This window comes from Penicillium coprophilum, assembly GCF_028826855.1.
Source record: "Penicillium coprophilum strain IBT 35676 chromosome Unknown utg000004l_segment0_segment0, whole genome shotgun sequence".
Classification (NCBI taxonomy): Eukaryota; Fungi; Ascomycota; class Eurotiomycetes; order Eurotiales; family Aspergillaceae; genus Penicillium; species Penicillium coprophilum.
Genome location: NW_026622723.1, coordinates 6,501,955 through 6,523,034, shown reverse-complemented (window position 1 = coordinate 6,523,034; position 21,080 = coordinate 6,501,955). Strand labels below are relative to the sequence as shown.

The following is a 21,080-nucleotide window of genomic DNA, read 5'->3' as shown; positions in this document are numbered from 1 at the left end:
TTTACGAATCTGACGGCATCCAATTTCGGCAGCCGAGGTACCCCTCTCGCCACTTCGAATTTCATGCCTCCAATAGCAGCCCATCCAGAACCAAAAAATCAGGCTAGCCCTCGGGACAAACATCGGGGCTGCATTAGCCCGCCGCTAACGCCTAGTTCCCCTGCATGAAGGGCTGTGGCCCTGCAAGAGCGCCAAGAACGGACCCCAAAAGCCATACAGGGGCTAAGCTAGGTTAAAAAAAAACAAGTTTTGCCCACAGTAAGCGGACTTGGCCTGCTTATCCATTGTTTGGATAGGATCGGACGAGGTGGGTGAGATTTAAGCCCGTCGTATTCGGGTGACCCGGAGATTATGTTTATCGCATGACCGGAAATTTTTCTCTAGCTGCATACTACCTGCATACTGGGGATGGGTAGGGATCTCGGGAGTATAAGTACTAGTCCTATCAGGACGGGAATGACCCCTACCAACACAGCCTGAAGAGGAAAGGAACTTCAGGGCAGTTCCAACGCAAGATGGTTGGCAAGATCCATGTGGCCATCGTTGGCTTCTTCAGCGTGACCGGTGCCCTGGGCGCCACGCGATGGAATCTGCGTAGAGATGAGACACCGTCAATGTCCTATGACCCGGAAACCACCTCGTACTGTACATGGTGGTGGGACAATGACGGGTCAATTGCGTGCGAGAACATCCCGTCCGCTTGGGGCATCTCGCTGGCCGACTTCCGGCGATGGGTGAGTTATTCCATTCCGCGTGAATGAGTAAAGCGACTGACTAGTTCTCAGAATCCCTCCATCACGGAGACATGTGGGAACTTATTGGCGGACCGCTCCTACTGTGTCGAGGCCTATGGGGAACCAGCCCCGACGACATCTGCGCCCACCACTACTACCACAGCTGGTGCGCCGGGTCCAACCCAACCAGGCCAGATTGACTCCTGCAACCGTTGGGATCTGGTGGAGTCCGGCAACACTTGTGATACCTTCACCAACAAGTATCCCGGTTTAACGCGCCAGCTGCTGGTGGAATGGAACTCGGAGATAGGCGCCCAGTGCCAGTACCTCTGGGTAGACTACTACGTGCGCACCCCTTCTATCTAATTGTCTTGCTTCGACTAACCCTGACAGATCTGCACGGGGATCAAAGGATGGACGCCCTCGGGCACAACCTCTGGCACGACGCCCACGGCCACCAACGGCATCCCCACGCCGACCCCCATCCAACCCGGCATGATTGAGACCTGCAACAAATTCCACCTTGTCTCGTCTGGCGATGACTGCGGCACTATCGCCTCGAAGTACGGCATCTCGCGCGCTGACTTCCTCGCGTGGAACTCGGGCGTGGGCGCCGGCTGTGGCTCGCTCTGGTTAGACTACTACGTCTGCGTGTCCATCGTAGGCTCAAAGCCCTCCACCACGACCAGTCCGACCAGTCCGACCAACGGCGTCACAACCCCAACCCCCATCCGCCCGGGTATGGTCGCCAACTGCGACAAGTTCCACATGGTCGTCGACGGCGATGAATGCCGCGCCCTCGCCAACAGTAACGGCATCACGCTCGATCAGCTCGTGACCTGGAATCCAGAAGTAAAGGCTGATTGCAGCGGTCTCTGGCTGGGCTACTACATCTGCGTGAAAGTCATCGGCGTAAAACCGACCGCAACTACCACGACCGGGCCCACGCAACCAACCAACGGCGTCGCAACTCCAACTCCCATCCTTCCGGGCATGGTTGCGAACTGCGACAAGTTCCATATGGTTGTCGATGGCGACCAATGTGGCAACATCGCACAGAAGTACGGCATCAGCCAAAGCCAGTTTACGAAATGGAACCCTCAAGTCGGCTCCGGCTGCTCAGGCCTCTGGCTGGGGTACTATGTCTGCGTGAAGACCATCGGCACAACCCCTACCATCACCACCACTACCACCACCACCGGAAACGGAATTACAACGCCGACGCCAACCCGGCCGGGCATCGTGGGCAACTGCGATGCCTTCCACAAGGTCAAATCGGGCGATACATGCGACGCGCTCGCGGGCAAATACGGCATCACCACTAACCAGCTGTACACGTGGAACACGCAGATTGGCACCAACTGCGGTGGCCTATGGGTGGACTACTACATCTGTGTGAGCATTGTAGGGGTTAACCCAAAGCCTACCACGACGACCACGACGACCACGACGAAGGGTAATGGCGTAGCGACACCAACGCCCATTCAGACCGGGATGACCGGCACCTGCAACAAGTTCTATAAGGTGGTGAGCGGGGATAGCTGCGAGACGATCGCAAAGAAGGCGGGGGTCACGTTGGCGAACTTCTATGCGTGGAATAAGGGAGTTGGCAGTAGTTGTCAGACACTGTGGCTGGGATACTATGTGTGTACCGGGGTGAAATAGGGGTGATCAAGTACAGAGTAGAAGATCGAGTCATGTCAGCCTGTTCATGGATATATAATTTTATGTGAGAATAATCGAAGACGCCTCTCTTGTGCACGGACCATCATATATAGACTTTTATATGAGCGGAGATCCAGAAGTCACTTGCTATAACCTCTTTGAGGGAATAGGACCATGGTGATTGTTTGGCACTGAGCAGAAACTTTTGCTCTATAAATTTTTTTTTTCTATTTCAAGCACATACGACCATAGGGTATGGAAAACAGGGCTTCCCGTCCGCTCAGCCGTACTTAAGCCACACGCCGGTGAGTTAGTAGTTGGGTGGGTGACCACCAGCGAATCCTCACTGTTGTATGTTTTTGCTTTTCAATTTTTTTCTTTGCTCCGCTGAAAATGCCAGTATGGAATGCGACCTGTCCAATCATCGACCCTACAGGAAGACGTAGAGATTGGACATAGAGCACACACTTTCTTTTCTCATTCAAACAAGGAGAAAGCGACTGGAGCGAGAAGAAATACGGTGGTCGCTTAGTACTAAATGGTTGTTTAACTTCGACCTTTTCGGACCTTTCACTCGGACTCTCCGAAGCTACAAAACAACTCCATCTAACTAGAATCTCAGATTGACATCAGCGCCGCATTTGACCAACGCCTCGACCATCGATGCGTGTCCGTTTTGAACTGCAAGGTGCATGGCGGTCAGCCCATGTCCATCCGCCATGGACACCGTCGCCGCAGCACCATGCATGAGCAACAACTGTCCTACCTTGGCGTATCCCAGAGCGGCAGCCACGTGAAGAGGCGTGCGTCCGTCGCTATCCTGAGCTTTTACGTCTGCAACATGAGCCAGCAATACCGAAACTATCTCTTCGCTATTCAGAATCACGCCATGATGCAGCAAAGTTCGGCCGGAAGCCTGCCTATTGCATGCCCTAGCGTTCGATTCAAGTTCCAATGACGGGGAGAGGAGGTTCGGATTAAGCGGAAACGACGTGTCTGAAGGAGGGGAGGCCTTTTTTTTATAGATCGATTTTACATTAAATTCAGAAGACGAGGGAATAGAGTGATAAGGGAAAGGTAATTACCACTGAATAGTGCTCCTCGACTCGAGAGCTCACAGTTGAAGAGTCTCCATCGTTTGCTGTCGACGGCGAACTATATATTCCCTTGGTATATCTTGCTGAGGGAAGGAATAAGTGGGAGAGCGGATCATTAGGTTCCGTAAACGGTGGGTCTATCAGTTGATCGACTTCAACTTCTGAAAAAAAGGCTCGGTAACATCGATTGAGAGTAAATACAAGGGTTTACACCAGTTGATGGTGACGAGTAAGATTGTTGTTGGCCGGACGCTAGGTCTGCTAAATGTGTTGAGGGGTTGGTGTCATTTTCTGGTTCTTGAAGACTTTGTCGCAGCCGATCATACTTTTGCAATTGCTGCTTGACAGATTCACCTACAGATCCCAGATGAGATTTGGTAAAGATGTGTAATGGAACCAAGAGCGAAGATAACAGGAGGACTCACGATGTTTACGCTGTGCCTGTCGATTTCGTTCCCGTCGCTGGTCTTCCTTGGACATGATGATGATGATGATGATGATGATGATGATGATGAATTCATTGACCCGATGTAGCTCGCTAATTACATACATGCTGCTATACGGGGATAGCGTCCTAGAGCCTGCTCCCGACGACAAATGGTGGTGTATCCCTAGTATATAGCCACCCTATATGTAGGACTCGATCTCTTAAGGTCCCGCAACCTGAATTGTAAGGCCACAAACTGGCCGGTAAATACAAAATAACATAAGAAATTCAAACGTAAAGAAAGTAATCTATCCTATATAGATAGTTTCCCGTAGTCCCTATAGGTATAGAGAGACCCCTTTTCTCTTTATAGTGTACCTTTCGCTTCCTCACTTCTTCACTTCTTCACTTCTCTATCTCCCCTCCTAGCTCCCCGAGTCACCGAGTCCCTATATTACTAGGACTACTAGGTCTATATCACTCCGGTAGGTCGTACACGAATAGATTTAGGTCGCGACGCTATATATCTTCGTCTTCGCTAGTAATAAACGTTGTTCTCTATATATTCCTTTACTATAAGGTAACTTCGGTAGACCTAGTGCCTAGCTACTAGGTTATACGTCCTATTTCTCTAGCACTTATAGTGTCTTATTTTGGTTTTATATTTTTGTCCCCTACCCCCTTCTCCTTACCTATAGTGACTAAGTCCACTAACTAAAACTATCCTAGGAGTCCTAATATAATTATAAATTTCGCCACAATTAGCGCTACCTTTATCTCTATTAATATTACCTATTCTCCTAGCGTTATCGATACCCCTTCCCTAAATAATTCCTCTATTATATCTATCCGGAGTTCTTCTAGGAGCGGACACTCTAGCAATATATATCGGACGCTTTAGTTTCCTAGGTTATATTAACACTATAGTAAGTCTTTCCTCTTGATTTTAGATAGATATTTAGCTAGTCTAATAATCCCTATATAGAGCTAGATTAGTACTAACGTTATCGCTTTCCTTAGGCCCTTCTAGTAGGTTAGATTTAACTTATTCGGTACCTTAATTATCCTCCGAGTCCTCTATATAGTCTTTCCTCCCTTTATCTACACTTTCTCCTACGCGATTGTCGATTCCTATTTTATACTCTTACTTACTACTATAGTAAGCTAGATAAACCTATTATAGTGGTTTAGTTCCTATATAGTGGCTACTATCTTTACTAGTATATCCGCGATCTTATTACCTAGAATACCCTTATAAGCCGGAATCTAGCGTAGTTTAACCTAGACCTTACTAATACACTATTCTAGTAAGTGGAGGTATCCTTCTAGGTATACCTAGCTAGATAGTATCCTTAGATTCTGGATAGCCCTAAGAGCTACCTAGTTATCTATAAAGATAACCACTCCTCTCTCTACTAGATAATCCTACTACTATCTATCTATAAATCTTTCTTTAATAATTTCTAACGCTATCTTAATAGCTTATAGCTTAGCTATATATATAGTAGCGTTATTATCGGTTCCTATATTATATAACCTTAATTTATCCTAGGTTTTGCCTTAGGTATATAGATAGACTAGGTATACTACCGCACTAATACTACCCTAGTATCCACTACTATTAGTATATAGTTTAGTTAGTCTATATAGTTAGTTAGCGATCCTATTATATATATTTATCGCTTATTCCCTCTTCGATATAAACCTTTAGTAGCTTATTCTATAGTACCTAGATATATACCTTTCGACTCTCCTAGTCCTATAGCACTAATACTAGGAGTGGTATTAGGTATCTACCCTTTTCTAGGACTAGGCCTCTATTAGCGTCTATCTACCTCGCTATTATTAAACTTAGTTTCTTTCTCTAAGTATTATTTTTAGTACTATATATCTTAGTCCTATATATATATAAATAGTAGTTAGCTAGACTAGCTAGTCTAGCTATTACTATATTAGTAGTAGGTATAGTTCTATATTAAGAGCTTCCCTAGCTATTATCTTAAAGGTACCACTTATTAAGTATACTACTTTCGATTATATACTAGCGAATTACTTTATATAGCTTCTCTCCCTTAGGGTAGTGGTTAATAGTAAGTACTATACTACCGCTCTAAAGAGTATTTATAGGATTATTACCACTTAGTAGATAGCCTATATAGCTAAAAGAGACACTCCCTATATAGAGCTAGTCAAGCCCTATAGCGCCTATAGGCTAATCCCTACTTTAGTAAGTATTTAGTCTTAGTAATACCGGAAATTTAGCCCTAGGTCTAGCTAGACCCCTAGATATCTCTCTACTATCTTTATAGCCTATACTATAGTACTTAGTAGTACTAGAGGTATATATTCCTTATCTCTACCTTCTAGGTTAATAAAGTGGATTAGTATATATTTCTTAGGGTTAAATACTAAGGTATATCTAGCTACCTAGGTATCGGTATATTAGTAGGCTCTCTATAGCTTAGAAATATTTTCTTACTTACTCCTCCCTATAATAATAAATACTATATTATCTACCTAGGCGCTTATCTTCGCTCCTATATAGCTATCTACTAGATCTACGTTATAGATTAGGTATAGGATTAGTAAGAGAGGTAAACCCTAAGGGATACTAGTTAGTGTTAGGATACTAGCTAATATCCCTTCTAGTATTTATATACTAGTGTTTCTCCCTATAAGGAATACTCTAACCTATAGTACTAGTAGCCCTAGGTATTATTTATAGAGGTTATAAATTAATCTCTTATAAGAGATATTATTATATACCCTAGAGATATCGAGTATAAGTATACTTACTACCTTATTATACCCCTATACTCTTTATATCTAGCTAATAATCCCCTAGATAGTGTGGTTAACTAAGATACCCTTTCTCCCCCTAGGTATATATTTAGTAGTAGTCCCTTAGTCTTAACTATATAACTAATCCTCTAAGTAATTACTACCTTAAGGAATTTACTAAGTGTGTTAAGGAGGGTAACTAGCTAGTAGGACTTTGTAAGCTAGTAGTCTCTCTTACCTACTTTATATAGTACTATGTTACGCACTAACTAACTGGTCACGGTTAGGTTGGACAGTTCAGGGTATAGTTACCTTAATACACCTCGGGTTTCCAACGTCAACGATACGTCTGTCGTCACTGAGCTATTGCCTTATCCGTAGGCCTTACCGCAGCCTAAGTCCCTAGAAGTCGTGTCGAGGAATCGATGCTAGGTAGAGCGCCGAGTAGATCGATACCTGGGTATTGGTCTGGCTCGTAGTGTTTATCAAGTTATATCTTAGTCAAGAGTCGTAAGTCCGTATAGGTAGGTATAAGTAACAATATAGGATTGAAGACAAAGAACTAAACTAAGTATATAAATAAACGTCCTTATATATCCTCCTGTCTTCCTAGGAGTAGTTAGGTAGATAGTAGCTTGGTAGATTTGTCTTGGCGGAATCTATCGTTCTACCGTCGACCGGTCTACTATCTATATAATTACGTGACACGATTTCTAGTTTACCGGGGTATCCTTTACACGTGATCTAGATTGGTTGGCTCTCGATAGCCTATAATACTAGTGGGGTAGTTTGGGTCGCTAGGTACCTAATAGGTCTGTAATATCACCTCCTCCTTCCTAGGAGTTTCGTCCTCGAAGCTTATAAATCCGTGGTCCCCCTCTTTCTTCGGTGAGTTAGGTTTCCTATCCTTCCTATCCCGTTATACCTAAACGTAAGGCTGATTCTATCTTAGAAAGTACTCCTAAGCTTCCTCGTGATTCTTTAGTTACTTATTATATATAAGCGGACTATATTAAGGCGAATAGTTTTATGACTACTATTCCTTATAGTTACTACCTTAGTTTAGGTATATCTTATATAATAGATTATTCTCGTTATTATTCTAAGTATACTACCTATATATAGGTAGGTAGGTTATATAAACAAGACTTCTATACTTCTTATAAGTAGGATCTATTACGTAACACCGAAAATAAACTTTCTATTAATATTAAAAAGAATAAAAGTGAGCTCGATTTACTAGAGCCTAAGTTATCTACGCTACAATCTTATCTTACAGAGTTATACCAAAAATTACTAAATAAATAAAAACAATATTAAGAGGCTATATCGCGTTAGCGATAGTTAAGAAAACAAATAGCTTTCTTAAAATAAAAGGGTTTTAAAATATTAGAGTATAATACTAAGCTTCTTTAAATTCTCGATGAAAAATATTCGTCTCCTAAGTAGCCTTCCTCCTCTACTCTTGATCTAGAGTAGTTAGCCGCTACTACCGATTATCCTAACTTCGATCGGATATTATCGGAGATCGTTGGTCTCCCTTCTTCTTTCTAGGATTCTAAGTCTTCCTTACCTCTTATAGTTCCGGAGTTCGCTTTACCTTCTAGTAGTATTATTAAACGAGCTAGTGGTAGCCCCTTAAATTCGCGATAGGTTCCTATATATTTTCTAAGATAGGGTAACCTTTCTATTGTACTAGTAATTATTGCTAACTATTATACTATCGGTCTACTAGAATATATTTAACTTCGTATTCTTCTTCGGTTTCTATATCGAGTTCTATATTAGTAGCGATTTTAGTATCGTTTAATATAGGTTCGAGTAATAAGATATAGAATACTAGGTGATATCTTTATATACTATATAAGAGTTTTAATCGATAATTAACTTATCCTATTTTTTCGTCGATTTTAAAGGGTCCTAATCGTAAATAGTTAAGTTTATCGCTTAGTTATTTTGTTTTGATATTTTATTATAGTAGGTAGACCTTTTCCCCCTTTTTTAGGTCTAGCCCTCCTTTATACTGATTGTTATAGTATTTCTTTATCTAGAGGTTAACAAAATCGATATCCTAGGATAGCTATAGGTAAAGCTATTTAAGTTCGGTAGCTTTAAGTCTTACTAACTTAGCTATAGCTACCTATCCTTGTAGGGTTCTAATCACCTTTAGGTAGTACCTAAAATTTACGTAAAATAGTGATTTATTGGTTATTATATATATAGTGTTATTGTATACTAATTACGCTATTAGTAGTAGTCCTACCTAATTAGCTTGTTGGTAGTTTATATAGTATCTTAGGTACTACTTTAGTATTTAATTCACTCTCTCTATTTATCTATTAGTTTATAGGTAATAGGCTATTAATATTCTTAATTTAATACCTAGTTAATCTATAAAGGATTACTATATATTAGAGATAAATAGTTTGTCTCTATCCGATATGATTTTAGTTAGTAGTCTATAGTTAGTAACTATATATTGTAAGACAATATTAGCTATTATATCGGTAGTAATAGTTTCTGTTATTAGAATCATATAGGTATACTTTGTTAGCCTATCGACTATAACTATAATTATATCGTGTCTATTAGAGATTAGTAACTTTATGATAAAGTCTATTATAATCTAATCCTATAGTTTTGTGGGGGTCTTAGATAGTTATATTTCTCTATATAGTGTATATTATGCTAGCTTATTCCTTTAGTATATATTATAATTCTTGATATAGAATCTGACTTTTCGATATATATTTAGAAAATAATAGTTTTGTGAGATATACTCGATAGTCTTTTCTATCCCTATATATCCGTAAGTAGGGTCGTTGTGGTGTTTCTAGATCACTCCTTTCCTTATACTTAAGGGTACGTAGATTAGTCTATATATTAGGATAGTTCCTTCCTAATTTCTGACTAACTTACTATTATCTCTAGCTAATTCTTGGATTTAGTCTTTTTCTACTTCTTACTTAATCCTCTAGATTAGTTTATTATCCTATAGTTCTAGTATAGTAGCTAGTATTTATCGATTATATAAGATCGTTCTATCTAAATTTTGTTTTAGGATAGTGGGTTCCGCTACTTTAGTTCCTAACTCGTAATCTAGTTATCTACTAAAGGTATCTACTTAGCTATTCTCTATTCCCTTATAGTGTTCGATTTTAAAATCGTATTATACTAGGGTTTCCGCCTATTATACTTATCGTTAGGTAAGCACTTTTGTTATAGTAAAGAACGTAAGGTTCTTATAGTCTAATTAGACTACCACTATATATTTAGCTCCTTTAAGATATACTCTCTAGACTTAAAAAGCTAACACTATAGCTAAGAGTTCCTTATCGTATATATTGTAGTTAAGCTCTACTAGGATTATTTTTCTAGACTAGAATACTACTAGTCGGTATTTCCTGTTTATCCCTGGCTAGGTAAGTCTTACTCCTAGGGCGTAATCTAATATATCTATTTCTATAACGATAGGTTATTCGTAGTCGAATATAGCGACAATAGTTCCTTAAGCGAATAGCTTTTTAAGCTTATTAAAAGATTACTCTACTTATTTATCCTATAAGAAGAACTACTCCTTCTTAGTTAGCCGATATAGCCCTATAGCTATATTAGCGTATCTGTCGATAATTTTCCGGTAATAGTTGGCTAGTCTAAGGAATTATTATACTTCCTTAACGTTTTTAGGTATTAGCTAATCTATAATACTTTTAACCTTATCTTCCTCTATTCCTAGTCTATTAGGACTAATACGATATCTAAGGAATATAGTTTCTTATATATAAAACTTATATTTCTTAAGTTTAAGGGTGACTTCTACTTCCCTTAGCTTTTGTAGTACCTTCCTATTATACTATATATATTCCTATATAGTCTTAGAGAATACTAAAATATTATTAAGGTAGGCGATAACGAAGATATCTAAGTATTCTTCGAGTACCTTAAAGATAAATCGCTAAAACGTAGTGGGTATATTAGTGAGGCTAAACAGTATTACTCGGTATTTATAGTGTCCGAACTTAGTTCTAAAAGCTATCTTCTATTTATATCCTAGCTTAATCCGGATATAATAGTAAGTATTAGTGATATCGTACTTTGTGAAGTATTTTACTCCTCCGATCCTACCCTATATCTCGTGAATAAGTAGTAGTAGGTATCGGTCCTTAATAGTGATCGAATTTAAATATCGATAGTCTATATAAAGTTATAACTATCTATCTTTCTTAGGTACGAAGATAATTAGGTATCTAGCCGGTGATTTCGAGGCTCGGATATAACCTTTCTTTAGGTTATCGTCGATATATTCCTTAAGTATATTGGATTCTTTCTACAATAATTGATAGATAGGCTTAAAGGTTAGTTTAGAGCCTTCTATAATATTGATTTTATAGTCGAATAGACTATACTTAGGTAGTTTACCCTCCTCTAGTAGGGTGAATACGTCCTAGTAATCCTTGTACTCTTCTAGAACCTAGGGTTCGCTATCGGTCGCGTATAGCTTTTCGCTTTTAACGAGTATATATTCTAATAATTCTTAGTTAGATATATCTAGTGCTTGTTTAGTGGCTATAGGGGTTTCGTCCTATCTTATTGTAGGTCGTTTCCTGATTTATAATCGATCGTAGGGTCCCTATTCGATATACCTATATCTATTAAATTTAATAGTTTCCTTTTGCCAGTTAATACTAGGGTTATACCTTCGAAGCTATAGTATACCGAGAACGATATTATAGTTTCCGATAGCTAGAATATTAAACTTAATATTTTCTAGGTACTAGTTAATATTTATACGAAGTGTCACAGTTTCTTTAGTTACTCCTCCCGAGAGTATTTCTCTATCTAATCCGCTAACTAGGATCGTGTAAGGTAATCCTTAGGTTTAGATTCTTTGTTCTTCCTAGAATATTAGGCTTATCAAGTTATTTATAGCCCCTAAGTTAATAAGTATCTAGGCTTTTCTGGTAGGTAACTCTATATAGAGTTTAATATAGGTTCCCGATATTATCGCGGCGAGATATTCGGTTAGCTAGTTCCGATAATCATATATTTATCGCCTATTATACTAAATTCCTTAGTATTCTTTTCGCTATTATAGTTTCTTTATCTACACTAGTAGCCTTAGTTTAATGCCTAGATCTAACTTACTAGACCTATAAATTGTGTATAGTTCGTTATAGTATATCACGCTAGCTATCCTGCTATACTCTAGGTATTATATATATCCTCTATACGCGTAAGCGGAATTATTGTAAGGGTATCCTATTAGATTATTTCTATTTATAATATTAAGTATCCTTCCCTCTAACGCGTCGACCTAACTCTATTCTTAGAGGCGGTCCTAAAGCTCTATTTTAGCTTCCTTATAGTTCTATCTATAGTCGTACTTAGGTATTCCTTCTTCTAAGTCTTTAAGTCCCTTAATTAGGATCGCTCGGTTCGTCCTTAGCGGTGTATTAGGCTCTACGCTATGATTAGCCCCTTAGGAGGTTTCTAGGTTCTCCTAGTTTCCTAGGGCTATGACTAGTGTCCCTAGGTAACCTACTTCTTACTCCCGAAAGTTATTACCTATTTCCTAGGAGTCACTATCTCCTAGGTTTATATACTAGGTCTATCCTTAACTTTCTATTATGTCCTACTTAATTTCTAGGAATTCCGCTTATAGCCCTTCGGCTAACCTTTTAATATATAGGTTGCCGGCCAATATCTCTTCTGGGCTTAGGTTATTCTATCTTACTAAGAGATCTTCTAATAACTCGCTGATTAGGTATTCGTTTTCTTATATTATACGTAGTTCTTCGTGTGGTATCTATTCGCGTATCGTATATAGTTCTTTATATAGAGCCTAGTACCTAGGCCTTAGTCCGCTAGGCCTCTTATTCTTATATTCTCGAATATAGTATCCTAGTTTCCTATATACAAAATAAAGGTTTTTCTACCAACGCTCTTTCTACTTATCTTAAGTGGTATCTAACTCTATCGGTTTTAGGCTATATAGATTGTTATCATATGGTACTTTCTTATAGCGCCTATATTATTAAAATCGATTAAATCTATATAATTTACCCTTCTTCTACTACTCTATTTCTTATCGCTTATAATATCTCTTATTAATATAGTTATTAATCTTAACTATAATAGCGATAAGTTAGTCTAAAGTGTTAGGTCTATCGATTTATACTAGTTTGTCCTTAACTTCTAGCTTTAACCCTACTTCGAAGTATAGAATATACACTTGATTAGGTAAGTCTAAGTAGGATATAATCTACTAAAATTCAGAGATATAGACCGATACACTACTCTACTACTTGATCTTCTATAGTCTTCTTTCGGCTATTTATTAGGTATCGATATCTCTAAACGTTCGTTCTAGGTATTATCTAAAGCTAGTATAGCTTTTAAAGATAGAAGTAGTGGTGAAAGACTATTCTTCTAGTATCTTCTTATAGTAATCACGTATATATAGCTTAAGCTAGTTCTAGGCTTATCTACGTAAGTAAGTAGATATAAAAATCACCTTACTAGCTTCGCTAGGTAACTTATCTTAGTTTATATCTAAGTGTATATCTATTTATATAAGGAATCCTCGAAGCTTAGATTAGGTTCCTTTAAAGTATTCTACCTTAGGAAGTCGTGGTATACCTATAGTGCTAGCTAGTGTAGATACAATCACCTATTACTTAAGTTATTCGAGGAAGTTATCGACTTACCTAAACTTACTACTATTATTCACGTCGTGATTATTGATAGCCTATATAGCCTTCTCTAGGTTACGTTATAGGTCGGCTAGTTACTTTTCCTATTTCGCGATTATCTTGTCTCTCTTATCGTCGGAGTCCGGTTCCTCTTTCTTAGGTTACTAGACTAGAGCCTATATTACTCTCTTTTCGATTTAAGATATATTGTCGTTCGTTTAGACTCGAGACTAAGATCGAGATAGTCTTTAATATATTACGTACTAACTAACTAGTCACGGTTAGGTTAGACAGTTTAGGGTATAGTTACCTTAATATACCTCGGGTTTCTAACGTTAACGATATATCTATTATCACTAAGCTATTACCTTATCTATAGGCCTTACTATAGCCTAAGTCCCTAGAAGTTATATCAAGGAATCGATACTAGGTAGAGCGCCAAGTAGATCGATACCAGGGTATTGGTCTGGCTTGTAGTGTTTGTTAAGTTATATCTTAGTTAAGAGTCGTAAGTCTATATAGGTAGGCATAAGTAACAATATAGGATTGAAGATAAAGAACTAAACTAAGTATATAAATAAACGTCCTTATATATCCTCCTGTCTTCCTAGGAGTAGTTAGGTAGATAGTAGCTTAGTAGATTTGTCTTGGCAGAATCTATCGTTCTACCGTCGACCGGTCTACTACCTATATGATCACGTGACACGATTTCTGGTTTGCCGGGGTGTCCTTTGCACGTGATCTAGATTGGTTGGCTCTCGATGGCCTATGATACTGGTGGGGTAGTTTGGGTCGCTGGGTGCCTGATAGGTCCGTAACATACTACTATAATCGACTTTTAGAAGTATAAAGGGTTAGTTCTAAGCTAAATATAGGTATTATATATCTATAAGATAGTATCGAGGACTACTAGGATCTTAATTAATTTATACTATAGTAAGTTTAGTAGGCTATCCTCCCCTAGCGCTTTATTTAGTAGTACTAATTTAACTACTTATATAATTTCTTAGTGTATAATTACTAGGAACTAGATTAGTATATAGCTTAGTGTTATTAGCTTATTATTAATATCTAAGAGATCTACTAGCGGTAGTATTAGAAAGAAGGTATATTAGAAGGTATCTACTTTCTCTTTAACTATCTCTACTAGACTTTCTATACCTAGAATCCTAATTAATAGTATAATCCTTTTATTATATACCCCCTACCGATTTCTTACCTACTTACTTATCCTCTATATCCCTACTAGGCCTTCCTTAATAACTTCCTATACCTTCTATTAGTGATAAAGGTAGAGAGTAGCTTTAATTATCCTAGATTTATAGTTCCTTACTATATTATATATTTCTCTATTATATAGGTCCCCTATACACTTATATTATCGCTAAAGGTATCGAACTAACTTTACTACTACCTAGTACTCTAGTATAAATATAGGATTTAACCACTATAATAGGACTACCTATAGTGTTAAGGCGTTAACTACCTTAGTGATAGTTTTTATAAATACTTAATACTTAGTTTCTACTTTATTAGCTATTATAAGGTACCTAGTGTTAGTATTAGTATTAGTATATTAGATAATATATTCTATAAGTTTCTTATTATCTATTACCTTCTAGTTTCTTCTTCTTAGTGGTTTATATAGTAGTATTATAATATCGATTATTATTACTACTAGGTAGTATTCTAATCTATAGTCTATCCTAACCTAATATTTAATTACCCTCTCTATTAGCGTACTACTAATAAAAGTAAGATCTATTATAGATACCTACTTATTATATCGCTATATTAGGACCTCTCTCTCTATTATTAGATCTAGGCTATACCTCCTAGCTATATCTAGTAATCTCTTAGCTACTATATCTACCTTTATACCCCCCTAGGCTAGGTAGTATAGGTTTATATCCCCTATAACTATATACTCTATATATATTCTCTAGGTAATCTCTTTATCTAGCGTTTCTATAGTCTCACTATTATCGTTATTATATATATTATATATAAAGAGGTTAGTCTACCCTTCTAGGTATTATTAACTTCTCTATATTTTTAAGAGCTAATATCCCTTTAATACTATTCTATATAACTATATTCCTAGGTTGATTCGCTTTAAGATAAATAGGTAGACCCTAGCTTATTCCTCTTTATATTCGCTTACCTTTAGAAAGACTAGCTAGTATATTACTTTATTTAGATAATAAGTTATTAGTTCTATTATATAAGAGCTTACCTAGGGTTCCTAGATTATAATAATATCTACTTTTTAGACTACTTTATCTATTAGGAATAAGGCTATAACTAGATAGGTATTATATATATTATATTAAATCACTTAGAAGCGATTTATTAAGATAAGTCTATATTATTAGTGTCTATTTTAGTAGTGTTACTATACTCTAATATATTATAGAACTCCTTCTCTATATTATCCTTAATTTCGATCACTTTATAGTATTATATCTATTAGGGTTATATCTACTTATAGTCCTCCTCTATAATATTAACTAGTTCTACTATCCTATATTTCTTATATAAGATCTAGAGCTATTTCTTAGGGTTAGTTATAAACTATATAATTTCTTAGTTTTAGGACTAGAGTAAGTAAGCTAATTAGCTTACTATAATAGTAGATTTAGTATATTCCTCTAGTATAGCTAGTAGGTTATTATCTTCTAATATCCTTAATCTTATCTATATTATATAACTAGTAACTAGCTCTTTTTATCTAGGTATTTTAGCTCTAACCTTAGTATATATCCTCTAGATCTCACTTAAGGTAGGGATTAGGAAGTAGATACTTAGCCTTAGTTTAGTATTTATTATTATATCTTTTACTAGGTATACTATAGTTATTTCCTAGTGTATTATTATTATCTACCTTTCTAGTGTATAGATTAAGGTATTAAGTCCCTAGTTAGTTCCCTAGGACTAGGAGGTAGTAGTATTACTCTTTATAGCCTCTCTCTACTAGAAATAGAGTAGAATATAATAATATAGAGGGCTATTAGCTAATACTAATCTTATCTCCTCCTTTACTACTATCCTTACCTTATAGGTATCACTTATTAGCCTATAAGCTCTACTATAATTAGTATATTTAGTTTCGATAACTTTACTATACTTTAAAGGGTACTCCTAGGTTAGGTACTCTTTAGTGTAGTAGCTATACTAATATTTATTTAAATATTATAAGTATATATATCCTAGTTTTTAACACTTAAGGTATAACTTTAAATAGCCTTCTTAGTAGAAATAGGTAGTCTAGTATACCTAGTGCTACTAGAGTGTCCCCTATATAATCGCCTAGTTAGTAATTACTAGGCTAGTAAATTTAATAATAATTAAACTCTCCTAGTACTTACCTAGTTTAATTAGCTAGCTAAGATATAGAATCTTAACCTCCTAGGAACTACCCTAGGAATAGCTATTCTACTAGATAGGCTCCTTTACTATACTCCCTATTATCTTTAGCGTTAGTAGTATTATCTTTATATTAATACCCTACGTAATAACCCCCTATATCGGCTTCTAAATATAAGCTACTAGGCTAAACAATTTTAGCTAGCTATCTATATACTTTTATAGTAGCTCTATACCTAAAGTACTATCCGCTATTATCTTAATATCTCCGGAGGGGAGAACCTTTACTACTATAAAGTAGTAGCTACCACTAAGGGGAGTACTAGCCTTCTTCTATACTACCTACTTATATATCCTCTTAGCCTACTTAATAATCTCCCTTAGTATTCGCCGATAGAGGGTCTTATAGGTATCACTATCTTAGATCTTAACGATAATCTCTTAGTCTTCGCGGAGCTTAGCTAGCGAAACTCTAACTAAGGATAACCTATTACTACTAGTCCTTAGGAGAGATAGAGGAGGGCTAGAACTAGTCCCCTAGCCCTATTTCTAAAGCTATACCTAGAAGGCCGCTAAATCGTTCGAATTAGTTATCTATATAGATATTAATAGCGATATTATCGCCTTAATCGCTATTATTACTTTCTCTATAGTTTCTATACGCTAGTTAAGTTGGTTAAGTACCTATTATACCTTTTCTATAACCTATACCTATAGTTTATCCCTCTTTAGGGGGTTTAGTGTATACTATTCAATAGCTTTAATAAAGTTAATTATATATAACTCACTAAATCCGTCGTTTTCTATATTAGTTAGTACCTTTCTAGTACCCTAGGCGAGCTTATCTATAGTACTAAAATAGTTATATAGCTTTTTAGGGGTATTTAAAAACTTAGTTTTAGGGGGTGAATCCGGTTTTCTTCCACCACCGACGACCGCTATCCTTCAATACCTACAAAAATAGGATCAAAAGATAGAGCCGGAGGTTAGAAAGAATATAAACTAATTTTGAGAGCCGTAGGGCCCTTGGTTGGCGAGATAGAACAAAAATTAAATCTGGGCGAAAAGAGTTGTTTTCTTCCTTGGACATTTGCAAAAGGACCCGTCTCACTGGAGGAATGGGGATTTGAGGGTATCCAGACTCAGGAAGATCAGGACATCCAGATGAGGGCATAGCTATTATCACTCGAGTGGTGACTTCTTTGTCCGAATATGACGAGAACGATTCATATGCTATCCGGCACGGATGGCTGAGCAATGATGAGAACAAACGGTATTTAGCACTTTCCTGAGGTTAAGGCAAGAGAAACCTGTTCTTGGAAGGATTTTATGGTATAACCTAACAGCCGAGGGCCTTGTTGCTGCGGTCGCCTTGCTAGATTCCCCAGGTGTGGTGCTATCGGAGAGCCTGATACCCACTTCATTAACAAGCACGGTTACTTCCACTTGACGAGATGAGTTCCTGACAAGGAGGTATTTGGAGGGGGAAGAGCCTCAGTGTAGGAAACCAGAGTACAGGAACCATTGGCAATTGGTACTTTCCGGATAGGCATGGACTATCACCCCGTGGACCGCATAGAGGTCAGTACCCCATCCACCAACGGCTCTATGGAAAGTGCAAAATCTGACCAATCTGGTGGGATGCGACGTCACAAACCAGATACTGATGAGGGGTCAACATCCTAGCTAACCAATGATAGATTAGCCCCCATCTTTCATGTATGGGCTATCGGGGGCCGGCAATGATGCTGGTACAAGTGCGACGTACTTCTTGTTAATTGCCCTTGGGCCAGCTTTTGCCATTCGAAGGTCAAAATCTGAAGTCACACTTTGACCAAGAACTCGACTCATAATAATTACTCTGTTACTGTGTTTTAGTTCTAGAGCATAGACAAAACATAATTTTACATTTGATATGAGGTTAGTCATCTTACTCTCCAACATCTGGCCTCATAATGAACGCGGGTCCCCATTGTAGTTGGTGCCCAGCGCAATCACCCCTTAGGTTCACCATGGATCGGAGACCCAAGCGATATTCGATAGTATGGTCACACGCATTCCAGCGGCATATCCTTGCATCCTCCTAGACACTGCTAGAACCACTTTCGAATAGGAGAGTTGCGAAAACCTGTTCGCACCAGTCTCATCTGGGTACCATCTACCTCCCATAGTTCGAAACTGCCAATGAACAACTAAAACCCCGCCAATTCGTCTGATCAATGTTCGTATAGCTATCGCGCCCGAGTATTCTTTTTGGTAATTGCGCCCATAGCGGGTACAAGACCTCGGGTCCAGTTTAGTTCTACCAATCAAAAGTCTCAGGTTTCAGCCGCGCGCGATGTGACCCAGACCCTGGCTTAGACCTGAGTTCCAGGGTTTTTTCCTTGATACCTATCTTCTCCAGGGATCATCTTGCTCGTGCTTCGGTTGAGGCGTTCCTGGCCCCCAGAAAAATACGCAATGACTGGATGACGTTAGTTACCCTGACCCCTCGCTCGCAGAACAACGTGATATGTGAGAATACAATGGAGTTTTCAAACCCTCACGCCTTGATTCTCAGTCCATATCTGAAAAGACGCTACCTAATTTACGTTGAGATACACATTAGATAATTCTTATCTATCGTATAAATAGATCGTTTTCAAATTCGGAACGGCCGCTTTAGGTCTAATACCTACACTTTATAAGGATCTCCTATACACTGCTACCTCAGCGCCCTCCAATCTTCTCATCACTAATATCTAAGAGCTATTAGAGTCTCTGTAGAATACGGCATTTTCATCCCAACCTCACGTTACTTTTTATTCGCGATGTGATAGAAAGCCTGTCACTATTGTACCCACGTCTTGAAAGGCTGGCACGGCTGGATATAGGGATGGAACTAACTCAATAATCTGCAAAAAAATCTTTGGGTACATATATTTGCCTTGACTCGCATGACAGCAAAGGAGCATGAATGCTTCAAACACTGATAAGCTGGAACAAATAGGGTTTCCGCTCAGAGGCTTGCAGTCCGTTCCGGTCTGGTCTTGATCTGGATTGAAGGTGTCAACCTCTTAGCCGGCGGGACAATCAGCCGCACCATAGAATACAAGCATGTCGTCAGCATCTAGAGCCAAAAGCTGGAGTCCAGCACCGCCATTATCGAGACCATTGTGGCAATCTTCGTCATCACCAGATTAGGGGAAAGCATCGCCGGTACATTGACCATTCTGATAGACCGTAATGCGGTAATCGTTTCCAGCTCGAGCGTTCAAGGCACTGGTGCTGTTACGCTGGTCGACGTTTGCAATAGACGCTCCTTGTACCCGGGACGCGCTTAGGAAAAAGCCGAGGGCTAAGTTCTGGAATGATTTCGAGTGCACCCTGGTTTACAGACTTGACTGACGACAAACGGCACTCCAAGAGGGTGGCGCTGGTTGATATGGGCGTAAGCGGTTCGGAGACGTTGAGACCACTGATCGGAGTTGTTAAGATCGAGACTTTGGAAATCCTCAATATGTACACGAAAATCGTGATTTGAATCATGTACCGGTGTTGAGTACAAGATGTCGTATTCTGTGTCGTTTTGATGCTCGAGGATATCTTGTTGGATACGGTCAACAAACCGGACGTCGAGCGTTCCAGCAATCTGCCTTTGCATTTTGTGTAAGAGACGAGAACTGAGTGGATTGAATATGAAGACAAACGGGGTTAGGCAACTTTTAAATAATTGGTACTAGTGACCGACCCTCTTAATGTTTTTAATGAGGTCCGGTCAAAGCCCATAAGCTTCGCTAGCGCTCCGCAAAGCCCACAAAGCCCATAAACCCAACCCAACTTAACCCACAAATGGGCTGGGCTTTGGACCCGAGTCCGGGCCCACTAAGCCCAATGAGCACCAAACAATGCAAACATTTTGGAAAATCAATTACTCTATATTTAAACCCCGTGATTAGCACTTATATTGTAGTAATATTTTATTATCTGAATATATATTTCATAAATATCAAGTTAAATTTCTATATTATATTAAATATACGAGAAAACGCGTTAGTTAAAGAAAATTTCAAATTAACTCACACACTGATCTAAGATGGATATCTAGTATCAAGATGTTGATATTAAGTATTTTTTTCGCGATATCTCGACCTCTATTTGTCAAACTTTTCTTGAAATTAACTCATCAACTAGAATAGCTATTTAAGGCTTGAATATCAAATTGTGGACTCTAAAGAATTGGTAGGAGGCTAGGATACAGCGATTACAAGTCGTCGGTTCAAAAGCGCCAAGACCCCCTTAATGGGCTATGATGGGGCTATCTATGGGGGCCCATCAT

General features: G+C 38.5%; 2 protein-coding genes across 2 annotated transcripts, besides 3 other annotated features; one reads left to right on the top strand and one right to left on the bottom strand.

The window, feature by feature from the left end:
* Positions 1-515: 515 nt before the first annotated feature.
* N7500_006890 (muramidase family protein) lies at positions 516-2,399 on the top strand (the record flags this gene model as incomplete). The annotated part of the gene is made up of 3 exons (XM_056678034.1): positions 516-734; positions 786-1,079; positions 1,128-2,399. 3 exons carry the CDS (start codon positions 516-518, stop codon positions 2,397-2,399), a joined length of 1,785 nt encoding a protein of 594 aa, XP_056533034.1.
* A 121-nt stretch (positions 2,400-2,520) lies between these two features.
* Positions 2,521-2,576: a sequence feature (Protein overlapping with rRNA (N7500_006889, KAJ5165059.1) was converted to a misc_feature.).
* A 60-nt stretch (positions 2,577-2,636) lies between these two features.
* Positions 2,637-2,750: a sequence feature (Protein overlapping with rRNA (N7500_006889, KAJ5165059.1) was converted to a misc_feature.).
* Positions 2,751-3,032: 282 nt separating this feature from the next.
* Positions 3,033-3,357: a sequence feature (Protein overlapping with rRNA (N7500_006889, KAJ5165059.1) was converted to a misc_feature.).
* Positions 3,358-19,941: 16,584 nt separating this feature from the next.
* On the bottom strand, positions 19,942-20,405 carry N7500_006888 (uncharacterized protein; the record flags this gene model as incomplete). Its single annotated transcript, XM_056678032.1, has 2 exons — positions 19,942-20,106; positions 20,151-20,405. The coding sequence occupies 2 exons, from the start codon at positions 20,403-20,405 to the stop codon at positions 19,942-19,944; spliced, it is 420 nt and encodes a 139-aa protein (XP_056533032.1).
* Between the last annotated feature and the right edge of the window lie 675 nt (positions 20,406-21,080).